Here is a 12,765-nt window from a genome sequence, read left to right on the forward strand (position 1 = left end):
TGATTTCTTAGACTTGAAGTTCTTGTCCCACATATTTTTCACTTGCTTGGTTAGAGTCACACCAAGGCATTTTATATTATTCATGACTACTGTGAAGGGCATCATTTCCCTAATTTCCTTCTCAGCCTGTTTATTCTTTGAGTAGAGGAAGGCTACTGATTTCTTTGAGTTAATTTTATATCCAACCACTTTAAAGTTATTTATCAGGTTTAGGAGTTCTCTGTAATTGCGGGGGGGGGGGGGGGTTCCTCAAGTATACCATCATACCATCTACAAATAGTGATATTTTGACTTCTTTCTTTTCAATTTGTATCCCTTTGACCTCCTTTTGTTGTCTAATTTCTCTGGCTAGGACTTAGAGTACTATGTTGAATAGGTAGGGAGAGAGTAGGCAGGCTTCTCTATTCCCTGATTTTAGTGGAATTGCTTCAATTTTTTTAGTTTGATGTTTGCTCCTGGTTTGCTGTATATTGCTTTTACTGTGTTTAAGCGGTATGGGCCTTAAATTACTGATCTTTTTAAGACTTTTATCATAAAGGGGTGTTAAATTTTGTCAAATGCTTTCTCAGCATCTAATGAAATGACCACTTTTTTTCATTAAGTTTGTTTGTATAGTGAATTATGTTGATGGGTTTTTGTATATTGGATTCCCTTCATCCCTGGGATGAAGCCTACTTGATCATGATGTGTTGCAGTAATTATTAAAAAGAGCCTTTTAACCCACGCTTTGCCAGCTCTTGAAGGACTATCTGACACTATGGGATCTCTAACTTAGCAGTCTGTGCTGCTTTTATTAACTCAGGCACAGTTCACTCCACTGCCCCAGCTGCTTCTGTCCTGGCTGGATATGACTGCATCAGTGTGTTGTTCTCACTCACTTTCCCTTGGTGTGTTGTTGCCAAGCCTTAGACACACATACATCCCGACTCTGTGGCAGGCTTTATGTGTTCCACCACTACACCCTTTGAACTCAATTAAGTCGTCACATCAAAGAACACACCAAAATACTCTGATCCAATAGGTATAATTTGCAAACCTAGATAAGTCAAATGATCTTATACAGTTCCATCCCTTATAAAACAGTCATAACAAACTTATTTATGAAGAGATGCACTGAGAGACACATCTGCCTCCATCTTTGTTCCTCCCGGAATCTCCCCCTCCTTCTTTTCTGTTTTTCTAGCCTTTTTCTCGTCTACCTCTCCACTGTCCAATTATGTATCAACTTAGCATAAACTTGCAATGATGGATGATTGTTTTGATGTGTTCTTGGATTCAGTTTGCAAGAATTTTATTATTTTTTCATCAGTATTCATAAGGAAATTTGTTGGGTCTTTGTGTGGTTTAGGTATGAGCATAAATATGGCTTCATAGAAGGAACTGGACAGTGCTCCTTCTGTTTCTAGTTTGTGGAATAGTTTAAAGAGTACTGGTATTAGGTCTTCTTTGAAGGTCTGATAGAATTCTGCACGGAAACAGTCTGTCCTGGTTCCTTTTGGTTAGAAGACATTTAATGACTGCTTCTATTTCTTTAGGGGTTATGGGACTGTTTAAATTGTTTATCTGATCCTGACTTAACTTTGGTACATGGTATCTGTGTAAAAAATTGTCCATTTCACCCAGATTTTTCAGTTTTGTTAAGTATAGGCTTTTCTAGTAGTATCTGAAGATTTTTTTAATTTCCTCAGTATCTGTTGTTATTTTCTGTATATTCTCCCTTTTCATTTCTGATTTTATTAATTTGGATACTGTCTCTGTGCCCTCTAGTTAGTCTGGCTAAGGGTTTATCTTATTGATTTTTCTCAAAGAACTAGCTCCTGATGTCACTTTCTAACCCATGATGGCTGCTCTGGAACTTCAGAGCCCAGAGGAGTTGACCTGACATCCCGAGTCTTATTAGTACTACTGCTGCAGCAGAGGATCAGCAGCTGTGTGAGCCCCAGAAGACTGACTAAAATCTAGTTGTCATGCTAGGAGAAATGCCAAGTCAGTGCCTCACATACATATGGCACTAATAGAATATATGGAGGGACAGTGCTGTGAAGGCAACAGCTTGAAGCCTTGAGACGTTGCTCAGAAAAGAGGAAAGAAGAATGGAAGAACAGAGGCAAGTGAAAGAGGAAAAAAATAGTATGATTTTGGAATTGGCAGTTTCTAAAATTTTGTGTGAACAATGGTTAAAAAGGTATAGGTTGTATAGTCCTTCATGTTCAGTGAATGGGAACATTAAACTGAGCTTGACTCTTTGACCTGTTTAATTGTCTTGACACTGACATTATAAGTAAGTCTTAAGATAAAGGGGAAATAAAGAACCAGAAACATCTCAGATGTTTTTTACATGGCACTGGGTTGAATAAACTGCAACTGTGAAGGAAATGAGAGACAGTTGAGTATGATATAGGCTCTTGGATATAGAACTATGTGAAGAGGGCAAGGCAGAGAACAGTGTAGTGTGCTAACATTTACATAAGGAGTTGGGAATAGGAAAGCTTCCGTCTAGAAGAGGTGGCCAAAAGCCAGACATGATGGCCTGCACTTGTAATCCCAGCACTTGGGCAAAGAAAGCACGATCTATACAGAGCAAGGAAACAACTTGTGGAAATGTTTGAAGAAGGCATGAGAAAATACATAGACCATAGAAAATAAAGTTTCTTTTTAGCATGGTGGTAAGAGAAAAAAAGGATCAGAAAACTCTTCCATATGAGCTGTGCTAACTAAATACCGTACATGTGAGGTATGCTCTCAACTTAGGGCAGTATACTAAAACTTTTAATCCCAACTCAAACATTTACTGCTTATTAGCAAGATTTTAGCACTGATTGATTGATGTCAATATTATTGATAATGTTAAGGACTTTGTGCAATTTTTAATAATGCTTTTAAAGGTCTGTACTAAGATATTTAGAAATTAGATGTTCTGAGGGGTTTTGTTTTGTTTTTTTGTTGTTGTTGTTTTGTTTTGTTGTAAATGCATTGTTCTCCTGGGGATGAGGAGAATGAAAATCAACCATGAGTTTTTTCACCATAAAAGCTACTCATCGGGCAAATGAACGCTTACTGTATTCTCCTCCCTGCTCCTCTCTTCCTTCCTCCTCCCCACTCTCCCATTTGTCTGTCTCTGACTCTGGGAAGATGGTTTAGTCTGTTAGTGCTTGCTGAGTAAGAGTAAGATCCTGTATTCTAATTCCCCAGCAGCCATGTAAAAGCTGGGTACAACAGCACGTTTGCAGCCCCAGTGTTGAAGAGCCCACACAGGCAGTTCTCTGGAGCTTCTTGGTAAACCAGGTTAGCTGAATTGGTAAGCTCCAAATTCCATGAGAAGAACCTGTCTAGAAAAATATGTTGAGGAGTTGGAGAGATGACTTGGTAGTAAAAGCCCTGGCTGCTCTTCTGGGAAACCTAGATTCAAATCTCAGCACCCACAGAGTAGCTTAGTACCATCTGTAAGTCCAGCTCCAGGGAGTTTGTGTTCTTCTGGCCTTCATGAATATTGCATGCACACAGACTTACATGTAGGCAGAACCCTTGTTTATATAAAATAAAATATAATTTGAAAAAAAAATTAATGTTGAATAGCAATGGAAAAGGACATCCAGTGTCAACCTCAGCCTCCCTGGGGACATGGCACGTGTTCACATCCATATGAACACATGCACACATCACTCAATACACAAAGGGATTCCGGTTCAGATATTAAGCATAAGGGCTAAAAGAAAGAGGTGCTGCTCTGAAAGAAATTAAGATATACCACAGAGCATAGGTGCTGGCTTCTTAAAGATGAGTTTCACTTCTCTGCCTTAACAATAGTCATAATGTAGGATTTTGGTTATTTTTGTTAATGTTTGACTGGTTTTGAAATTGATACCGTCAAAGGGCTCCTGGGGAACCAAATGAGATAATTCTTATAGGCACACCACAAACTCTAGGTCACAAGAAAGGAAACACTGGGGTGCTTCACTGTAAGCCAGGTTCACAGTCTTGTTCAAGATTCCTAAAAAGCTTCTGGGAGAGGAGTGAGGCTATATTATGGTCATGCAGGCTTAGTCCGTAAGTGTGGTTCACTGCTATCTTAATGAAATAGCTAATATATAAAAGCAGTATCTTAATCTCTGTCAGCAACCTTCACAGTATATGTGAGGCTTCAATTGGACTCAGGAGTGATAGGTTCCCATAATTCTCCTTGGCTTTCTGTTGTGACTCAGTGAGGTTTAAGGAAGTTTGAAATGTGGTTGTTATACAGCAGTGTAGTAGTTCTTTACTCCTGTTAAGACATGAGACCTTTTTATTCTGTAATGAGAGCTTTAAACACAATGGAGTCTAGACAAGTGGCAGTGAATATGGCTAGTGTGTGTTTTCACAGGCTTCAGCTCTATGCAAAGGCCAGTCTAGATAGCTTTGGACCCTAAAAGACTCTAGTATATGGCCAAAAAAAGTACACAACACTGGTGAAATGCCACTTGAAATATTGCTAAGTGTTTAAGAATATTGCTAAATATTTAAGAAGATGACTGTTGATTTATAATTTGAATTTAAACATTTTAGTGTCAACTTCTTTACAGATGTCTTGTAAAACAGTATAAGCATTACCGGTCAAAAGGAAAACATCTCAAGGTCCAAAAGTGAAGATATATGAATTTATTCTGGATTTCCAAGGGTATCTTTTCTAATAAAAATTATGTTCTTCGACTTAATTTAAATGTATTTCTATGCAGGAAGTGGGGGTGTTCTTTCAGGAAGACTACACTTTAGTTAGAATGATGTCCATTGAGTATAGTAAGGTGGTCCTACTGACAAGTACTGATATACTTCAATTTATTTGGGTTATCAGGCGTCTCCTCCTATTTATTATAAATAGCCATACCATTTCAGCATATGCAGCATGGTACTTTAATCTCAGCACTCAGGATGCTGAGACAAAAAGATCGCCATGAATTTGAGGTCAGAGGCTACATAGAAAAAAACTGCTTGAATGAGTAAATGAGTGGTGTCGAGTCAGATGCTGATCATCAGGCAGTAAAGATGAGAACATGGTACACGTTCGGTCTACCTCAACAGCAGTCTCTGCCATGCACATCTCCAGAATAGTGGCAAAGAGACTCAAACCCTCCAGATTTATGAGGGATTCCTGGAGCTACACAAAGAGACTCAGTCTCAAAAACAACGAAAACTATGGTGCTTGTTTTAGGGCTTTCCCAACCAGCAAGGTCCCACAAATGACACAGCAACACAGAGTGTTCCTTGTGCCTGGGATGATGGTGCCTGTTTAATCTAGATTATCTGGCATTTAATCTAGGCTCATCTAGGTTAAGGGGCGAGGGCTGTGGATGGAGGACTGGGAAGTAGAAAGGGGCCAAAGCCTGTAAGGCCTTCACAGAACTTGTAGTACAGGGAGTAGACATTTAGCACAGATAACTTTAAACCTTGACAGTTGTGATGTCTTGGAACAGTGAAAGCAGCAGTTAGTTATGTTTGAAACTAAGGGTTGTGTGGGCCATGAGACACCTCCCACTGAGACACCAGCAGGAGGTAGACTGGAGGAGTGGCCCTTTGAGCCCTTGTGAGTTGACATGAGCTTTGGATTTTACTGCTATGTTTCCCGGTACCTGCTACCTTGTAGGCAGTCAGATTCCTTATGTGACCAGAAAATGGGGATCCTGCCATCTGGTCCATCTCAGCGTTGGACTGGAGTAGTTCCTTCTTACCCAGTTCTGTTCTATGATAGCTGTTTTCTTTTCAAAACCCGTTTTTACCGTGTTAGGTGGTTCCATTGAAGCCGGAAACACTTAAAATTCCATAGGAACAAATAATATTCTGGATCTTTCCAGCCCCAAACTTCTACAGGATAGTTGTTCATCTGTGTGTAAATTTTCCAAATTTTTCTTTGTGTTTTTGTTTTGTCTCGAGATGGAGGTCTCCCCTGCAGCCTAGAATGTCCTGGAATGTCTGTAGATCAGGTTGACGAATAGTTAGGTAATAAAAGCCCTAAGCTGAGTCTTGCCTCACATTCTAAAGGGTAAGTGCTTAGTTCGACCCATAATTAATCCCTTCTACCGCTGCGCTGCTAGCTCCCTGAGCGGCTGGTGGCTGTGCCGGGCTCGCTTCCCTGTGTCTGTAAAGTTCCCACTTCATCTGCCCCTACTCCTGCCGAGCCTGCTGCGCTGCCTCAGATCCACCTTTCAAGCTCGCCTTTCAGCAGCAGTTCAGCTGTTCAATGGCCCGCCCTCCCTCCCATCCACCGGAGCATAATCTCCCAGGTAGCCTCCTTGAAGCACCTCCAGAGCATGCTTTTCACGAACAGCAAGACACCACTCTTACTGGGTTCCTAATCCCTTCCACACACAGGGAAGGAGGTCGCAGGGCTGTGAGAGTGAAAAGAAAAGAGAAGGGGCGGGTGAGCCAGGGCAACACAATGTCCTGCCAGTGCTCCAGCGGCTGAGCCACAATCACGCCAGCTGCAGCCCAATTAAGCTCAACAGGTCACAGGTGTTCCAGACAGAAGACGCTTTTAACAAAACCACTTTCTGAGAATACCTAAGAATTTTTTAAGCACCGTGGCCCGTTTCTTTTGGTGAATTTTTTTTAAAGCTATTTACTACACTTGAAATACAAAGAGCTGAGATTAGGCCTTGCTGGATGGCGTGCTTTCTTCCTGCTAAACAGCAGGAGTAGCCCAGACGGCTTCTGGGCCATTGTGAGTTCAGTGTGCAGCTGCAAGGAAGGCAAGAGGTTTGCTGAAGTCCTGCAGCCTGCCCTGAGCTCACCAGCTCCAGCAAGAAGCAACAGCATGTCTATACCTTTGTACTCTGAAATCACCATCTCTCAGATGCACTGGAAGTTAAACTATACAATGTCTTAAGCCATCCTGAAGTAACTTTTTCAAGGGAAAGGGGGAAGTGTTTAGGATGTAGCTCAGTTGGTACAGTGCTTGTCCACCAGGAAAGAAGCCCTGGATTGGCCCCCAGCACAACTGGGCATGGTGGGGTGTACCTGTGATCCCAGCACTGAGAAAGTGAAGGCAAGAGAATCAGAAGTTCAGTATCATTGTCAACTACCTACATGTTCAAAGCCAACTATGATACATAAGGGTAGGTGGGGTTTCATTTTGCTGGACTAGAGATGTGTAGCTTGGTAGTAGAGCACCTAAAAAAACAGGCACTTCATTCCATCACCAAAAAAAATAAGTTTGAGAGAGAGAGAGAGTATGTGTGTGTGTGTGTGTGTGTGTGTGTGTGTGTGTGTGTGTGTGTGTGTGTGTGTGTGTGTTGGAGAGATGGCCCAGTGGTTAAAAGCACTTGACATGTTTGGTTCTGAGCACCCTTATGGTGGCTCACAAAGATCCAGTTTCAGGGGATTCAACTCCCTCTTCTGGTCTCTCAGGCTCACACATGTGCATACAAGCAAAACATTCTTACATATGTATATGTCTGTGTGTGTGTGTGTTGTTTTTTAAGTACCCAGTGGTGCGAAGGAAAGAACGGGACAGGACAGGACAGGACAAGTACTCAGGAGGCAGAGGCAGACAGACCAGGCTGGTCTACAAAGGAGCTATAGGACAGCCAGCGCCACTCAGAGAAACCCTGTCTTGAAAAGCCAGAAAAGGAAAAAGGTCTTTCCACATCTAAAGTCACTTAGTCCATTTGAATCTGAATCTGTTGTGTCTACATACCCACCTCTTCTCTATCCAGTGTGAAACTCTGTGTGTTGGTGACCTATTGGTTGTGTCACTTTGAGGATAACAGTGCTTTCTGAGGTAGTTTACCAGAAAGTTAGCTAGAACTTAATGCTTTGGGGGCAGGAAGCAGCTCCTGCTCCTCCCCCACTTGCACTTGAAGGCATTTGCTGCAGCACCCCACATCCAAGCCTCCAGCATGCTATGTGCATGCTTCCCTGTTGTCACTGTCATTGTACCTGTCTGGTAGCAGAGTGCAGATTCCCCAGGCCTTGCTTGGATGTGGAAGCAACTACTTAAGTTACTGCTTCTAATTCACCAGAAAGAAAAGAGGCTGGTTCCACTGTGAGGCTGAAAAGGAACAAGGGAAGGAATGGCTCTAGCATAAGGGAATAAAAGTTCAGGAAACTGTGGTCATGGTCTCCTTCCTATTAACTCCTTTTTAGTAGACAGCATTTGCCTGAACTTAGTCTTTATCACATTTTTTAAGGCATTACTGTCTTCTCAGAAGCCATGTTGGTTCTGATTTTTGCTGTGGTCCTGCCTGTATTTTACTGCCCAGACACCTGCTTAAACTCTGCTTCTCTGGTGAACTGGAGAAAAGAACCATAGGTTATATATAAGAAGTTTCCCTTTTTCTCCACAGTGAAGTAGGACATTGACAGAATTCCACACCGTTGCCTCTTTTGCCCTTTTACATTTAAAAGCAAAATAAAGTCAAGAGCCTGGGGCATCCTGGGGCACTGCTGCACAAACCCACATGGAGAATGAAATTCATACACAAGCCTCCATCTCTGCTGCCAACTACTTTCTCACTTAAAGACTCACAGTTAGGTGAACGTGGTGATTTGTAGAGAGTGTTAGCTGCAAACTCTTTCTCTTTAGTGTTCATCTCAAATTCACCTAATTCTGCGTGTCTTACGTTTTGCTTAGATAACTAATCACCAGCTCTATTTTAACTGCTGAATGAGTGAAAAGAAACTGTGGCGTGTAGGCGCCAAATAAAGTGTTACGGCAGCATTTGTAGCCTGCTGGCCGAAGTGCCCTTTCTGGCAGCTTGCCAATAACGCCTTTGAAAAATGAAATCTGCACCAATGGAAGAAAGGACAGGATCCTAAAGAAATTAAAGGCTGGCTTCTAAAATGCTTTTGACTCACAGGTGGTCAAGAATATTAACCTATTGAGAAAGAAAATTCTTGACCTTCTGTGAGTCAAATTCATCTATTTGTCTACACATCTTCTCAGCAGAGTTTTTCTGAGGCCTCATACGAAATGATTCACTGTTGCTGAGACAGTGCTAGACTCTGTCTGGTTTGGGGCGTGATTGGTGGTACACTTATTCTTTGTAGAAACATCAGTCTGTGCAAACACAGACCCATCTTATTGGGTAGTGGTAGCTGTTTTTTAATAGGCTTTATTATATAAGCTACCAAACAGTTTTAGTTTAGATTGAAGGCCTTTCCTCTTCAGTCTCTTTCTCAGATAGACATGTGGGCAGCTCTATATTAGAAGCTCTCACCCTTTGATGCTTACTGCACAGACGACATGCTGGTTGCAGGGCCCTTTCACCAGGGGAAACAGCCATTTGGATATTTGCATGTTTCATTTTTAGCAAACTAATATATATTACTACACATTTTTGCAAAAACATCCCTGCTCCTGTATGACAAGTCTTGATATCCTTAAAAAGGGTGTTTCAGAAAGAATTCATTTGTATTCTTGACAGTTCCTAACTCTTCTACAGAAGTAACTGAAGCCACCATAGCACTCCAGACCAAAACACAACATGACAATAAGCAATGTTTGTTTATTTCCTTTCATTTCAGGAACTTGAAAGTGTAACTGGAAAGAGTATATATAATACAAGTAAAGCACTACAGACTCTGGCCTCAGTGCAGTAGCATGCCTAATGATAAACGAATAAAACACGGGGGCTGTGACTCCTATCTGACTCTATCCCTCTTCTTAGCTCCTCTATATGTCTGTTCCTCGTGCATCTGTCCTTGGCCCTTTTCCTTTTGTCTCTATTCTGAAATACAAGAGAATAAAGTTTAAGGGATTAAAAAAAGGGTGGGGGCAAGAGTTATGCTGCTGGCCTTGAGTAAGTTTTCTGCTACAGTTATACAAGATGGCTCATTGGATGAAGGTGCTTGTCACTAAGCTTAACAGCCTAAGTTCAATCCCCAGGACACACATGATAGAAGAACTGACTTCTGCCCTTTGTCTTCTGACTTCTACACTTGTACTGTAGCAAGCACCCACACCCTTGAAAAATAAATATAATAAAAAGAATTTTCCAAAGAAAAAGAGTATCAACAATAAAAACTATTTATTGGTAGTCCGCTAAGAATAGGAGAAGAGTTCTGGGAAACACTGGGTCTCTTTGTCTCATTCCAGATACTGTGTCAGATTAACTAGCTAATTGATAGGTGTTACCCAGTTGCTGTTCACAATTTGGGTGCCTGCAGAATCACATATCAGGCACATGGATTTGTAAGACAGGATTTTCTAACTGTATCTTTGTCACACCAACTCCCAAGAGCCCTTCTATAAGGGTACCAAGCCCATCCTTGCTGGTGGAGGAATGGCTTACATCCCAGAGGCTCCACATCCTAATGCTGCTACCTTGGAGATTAGGCTCAAGCATGTGAATCTTGAGGACAGAACACTAACATAAGTGGGTTAAAGCAAACTGAGTGGTTGCCATTGCTGGACTTTGAAGTCTTGTCAGCTTCCCTTCTTCTGTCTGTTCCTTGAGTGGAGCAGACCATTTTACGTTGGCTTAGACTTCTTTGATCATGGAGTACTATCATTGCTGTCTCTCAGGGAAATATTGACCTGGTTTGTTGGAGCTGCATTTTCTTCTTTTTCTTTTGCTGCCATAGTACGCACATGGAAGTCAGAGGACAACTTCTGGTGGGCATTTCTCTCCTTCTACCATGTACTCTGAAAATCACACCCTGGTGATCGGGCTTATGCAGTAAGACTTTTACCCACTGAGAGACCTCTCCAGCCACTTTTCTCACTTCTGTTCTAATTAAATGCCTTCTCCATGCTTCCCATGGCGGTTCTAGATGAAAGAAACAGTCCTTGGTTCCAAACTATTTATTGGTTGTTCATCGTGGAAAATTGGTGCATACCATGTTGTCAGGGTGAACCAGAGATTAAATACCTTTTGCAGGGAGGAATGTCTGGGAAGGGAAGCTTATTGGCCAAACCCCCGGGGCCTCTAGATACCTCATGGAGAATTCTATTTTACCACAGGTCATATGTTCTATGTGGGAAGTATGGCACATATTCCAGGCCAGGAACCTGGTAGGGATCAGGGAGCCGCCTACCATCTCAGAGACTGAACCCACTCAACCACTGTACCAAGTTTCCCGGTGCAGTCCACTGTTCCACACGCCTGCTCGTCTTAGAGCTTTGTCCCTGCTCTAGTTTGCTCTGAAAAGAAAGAAAGAACAGACAGCTCTGTATATGGTTGCTTTTTTCATATGTAAACTTAAAGAGTTTGCATAACATAATGTGAGGCCCTGGGTCCATTTATAGACCACTAAAACACAAAACATTAATTTGAGCAACTCCTAAAGTGATGTGCTCATAGTGCAGAAGTCATACCACAGGTCAGAAGCCACACCCAGCATGACTGCCTGAATGGAATCTGTAAGGTGACAACACCTACAGACATGCTAACATGGAAAGCCCACAAGGCCTCAACCCTACACAGAAGCTAAGTAATTCTGAGAAATTACTTACCCACAAAGAAGAGCACACAGAGACTGTTTTCTTTGCCTAATTTCAAATGATCAGCCCTTAAAACATACGTACAAGAAAGACTGTACAGACTGAACAGATAGTACTTGCATATTTGGAACTGCACACCCACACACAAGCAACAAAGAAATGGAGGCCATGAACTTGAAAGAGAGTGCTGGGGTACATAGGTTTTAGAAAGAGGAAAGGGAAGGAAGAAATGGTGTGATTATAGTAGAATCTCAAAAATAAAAAGGGTTTTGGTTTTTTCCCAATACAAAGTGTCTCTGTATAGCAGCCCTGGGGTTTTTTGAATGTCATTCCAGAGATAAATATGTTAAAAATAATTTATGTACAAAAGTACTAACTGTTTTCTGCCTTTTATTTGCTCAATTTCAGATCATAGCGGTCTGCAAGGAGGCTGCTCTCCTAGCTCTGGAAGAAAACATTAAAGCTGACTGCATTATGAAGAGGCATTTCACTCAAGCCTTGAGCATTGTGACACCCAGAATTCCAGAGTCACTGAGGCGCTTTTATGAAGATTACCAAGAGAAGAGTGGGCTACACACAGTCTAAGAAATACTTATGTGCATATATTTTCTAAAGAAAAGTTTGTTTTCAAATTTTGTCTAGAGAGTGTTTACAGTTTCTTAATGGGTAAATGTTTGAAATATCCTCACTGGAGTTCAAGACCCAAATGTTTTGAGTCATTCGAGTACAATAAACATTTCTCTGGGCATGAGTTCAAACCAGTTTTACCTTTTGATTTGATTTTGATCTATATTCACCCTTATATTATTTCCTCACTCCAGATAATAGAAGCTTGTTTTATACAACATGGAAAGTGTGTTTGTATAAGAACATCATGAGGAGTATCACCAGGTCTCTGCTTTAAAGATAGGATTTTGTGATGCCGAGCCTAGGCTGGCCTCTAACTCTGTGACCTACCTTCTGATTCTGCTGCATCTACCCGCCAAGTGCTGGGATTATAGGTATATCCCCTGCACTGTTTATGCAGAGCTGAACCTTGAACCCAGAGTCTAGTGTGTGCTATGAAATTGCTCAGCCAGCTGAGCCACTCTCCCACCTGTCATCCACACTCTGAAAGGCCAGCTGGGTTTAGTTCCATGTGTGCTGTTCCCATTGCTCTTGTCACCTGCATGTATGACCAGAAAGCATGAAATTATCACAGATACTACAGTACCCTTGGAAAGCTTAGAATTTTAACTTGTAGGGTCAATTCAAGCCTAAAAAGTATTCACAGCTTTTTTAAGATACTGTAAAGAATTCAGAATGTATACCAGTTTTAATGTATAAGTACATGCAAGTTGCCAGTTACTTTT

At 41.5% G+C, this 12,765-nt stretch overlaps 1 protein-coding gene across 2 annotated transcripts in view; it reads left to right on the forward strand.

The window, feature by feature from the left end:
• Positions 1-12,109, forward strand: part of AFG2A (AFG2 AAA ATPase homolog A) — a gene marked incomplete at its 5' end in the record, with an annotated part of 172,123 nt that extends 160,014 nt beyond the window's left edge. The window contains one exon of one of the 2 annotated variants that reach the window (XM_080929327.1): positions 11,822-12,109. In XM_080929327.1, coding sequence (XP_080785453.1) covers positions 11,822-11,998 — 177 coding nt within the window. In that variant the 3' untranslated portion in view covers positions 11,999-12,109. The remainder of the gene's footprint in view (positions 1-11,821) is intronic. The other variant, XM_080929328.1, reaches the window with a different exon arrangement.
• Positions 12,110-12,765: the final 656 nt, after the last annotated feature.

This window comes from Micromys minutus, assembly GCF_963924665.1.
Source record: "Micromys minutus genome assembly, chromosome: 15".
Lineage (NCBI taxonomy): Eukaryota > Metazoa > Chordata > Mammalia > Rodentia > Muridae > Micromys > Micromys minutus.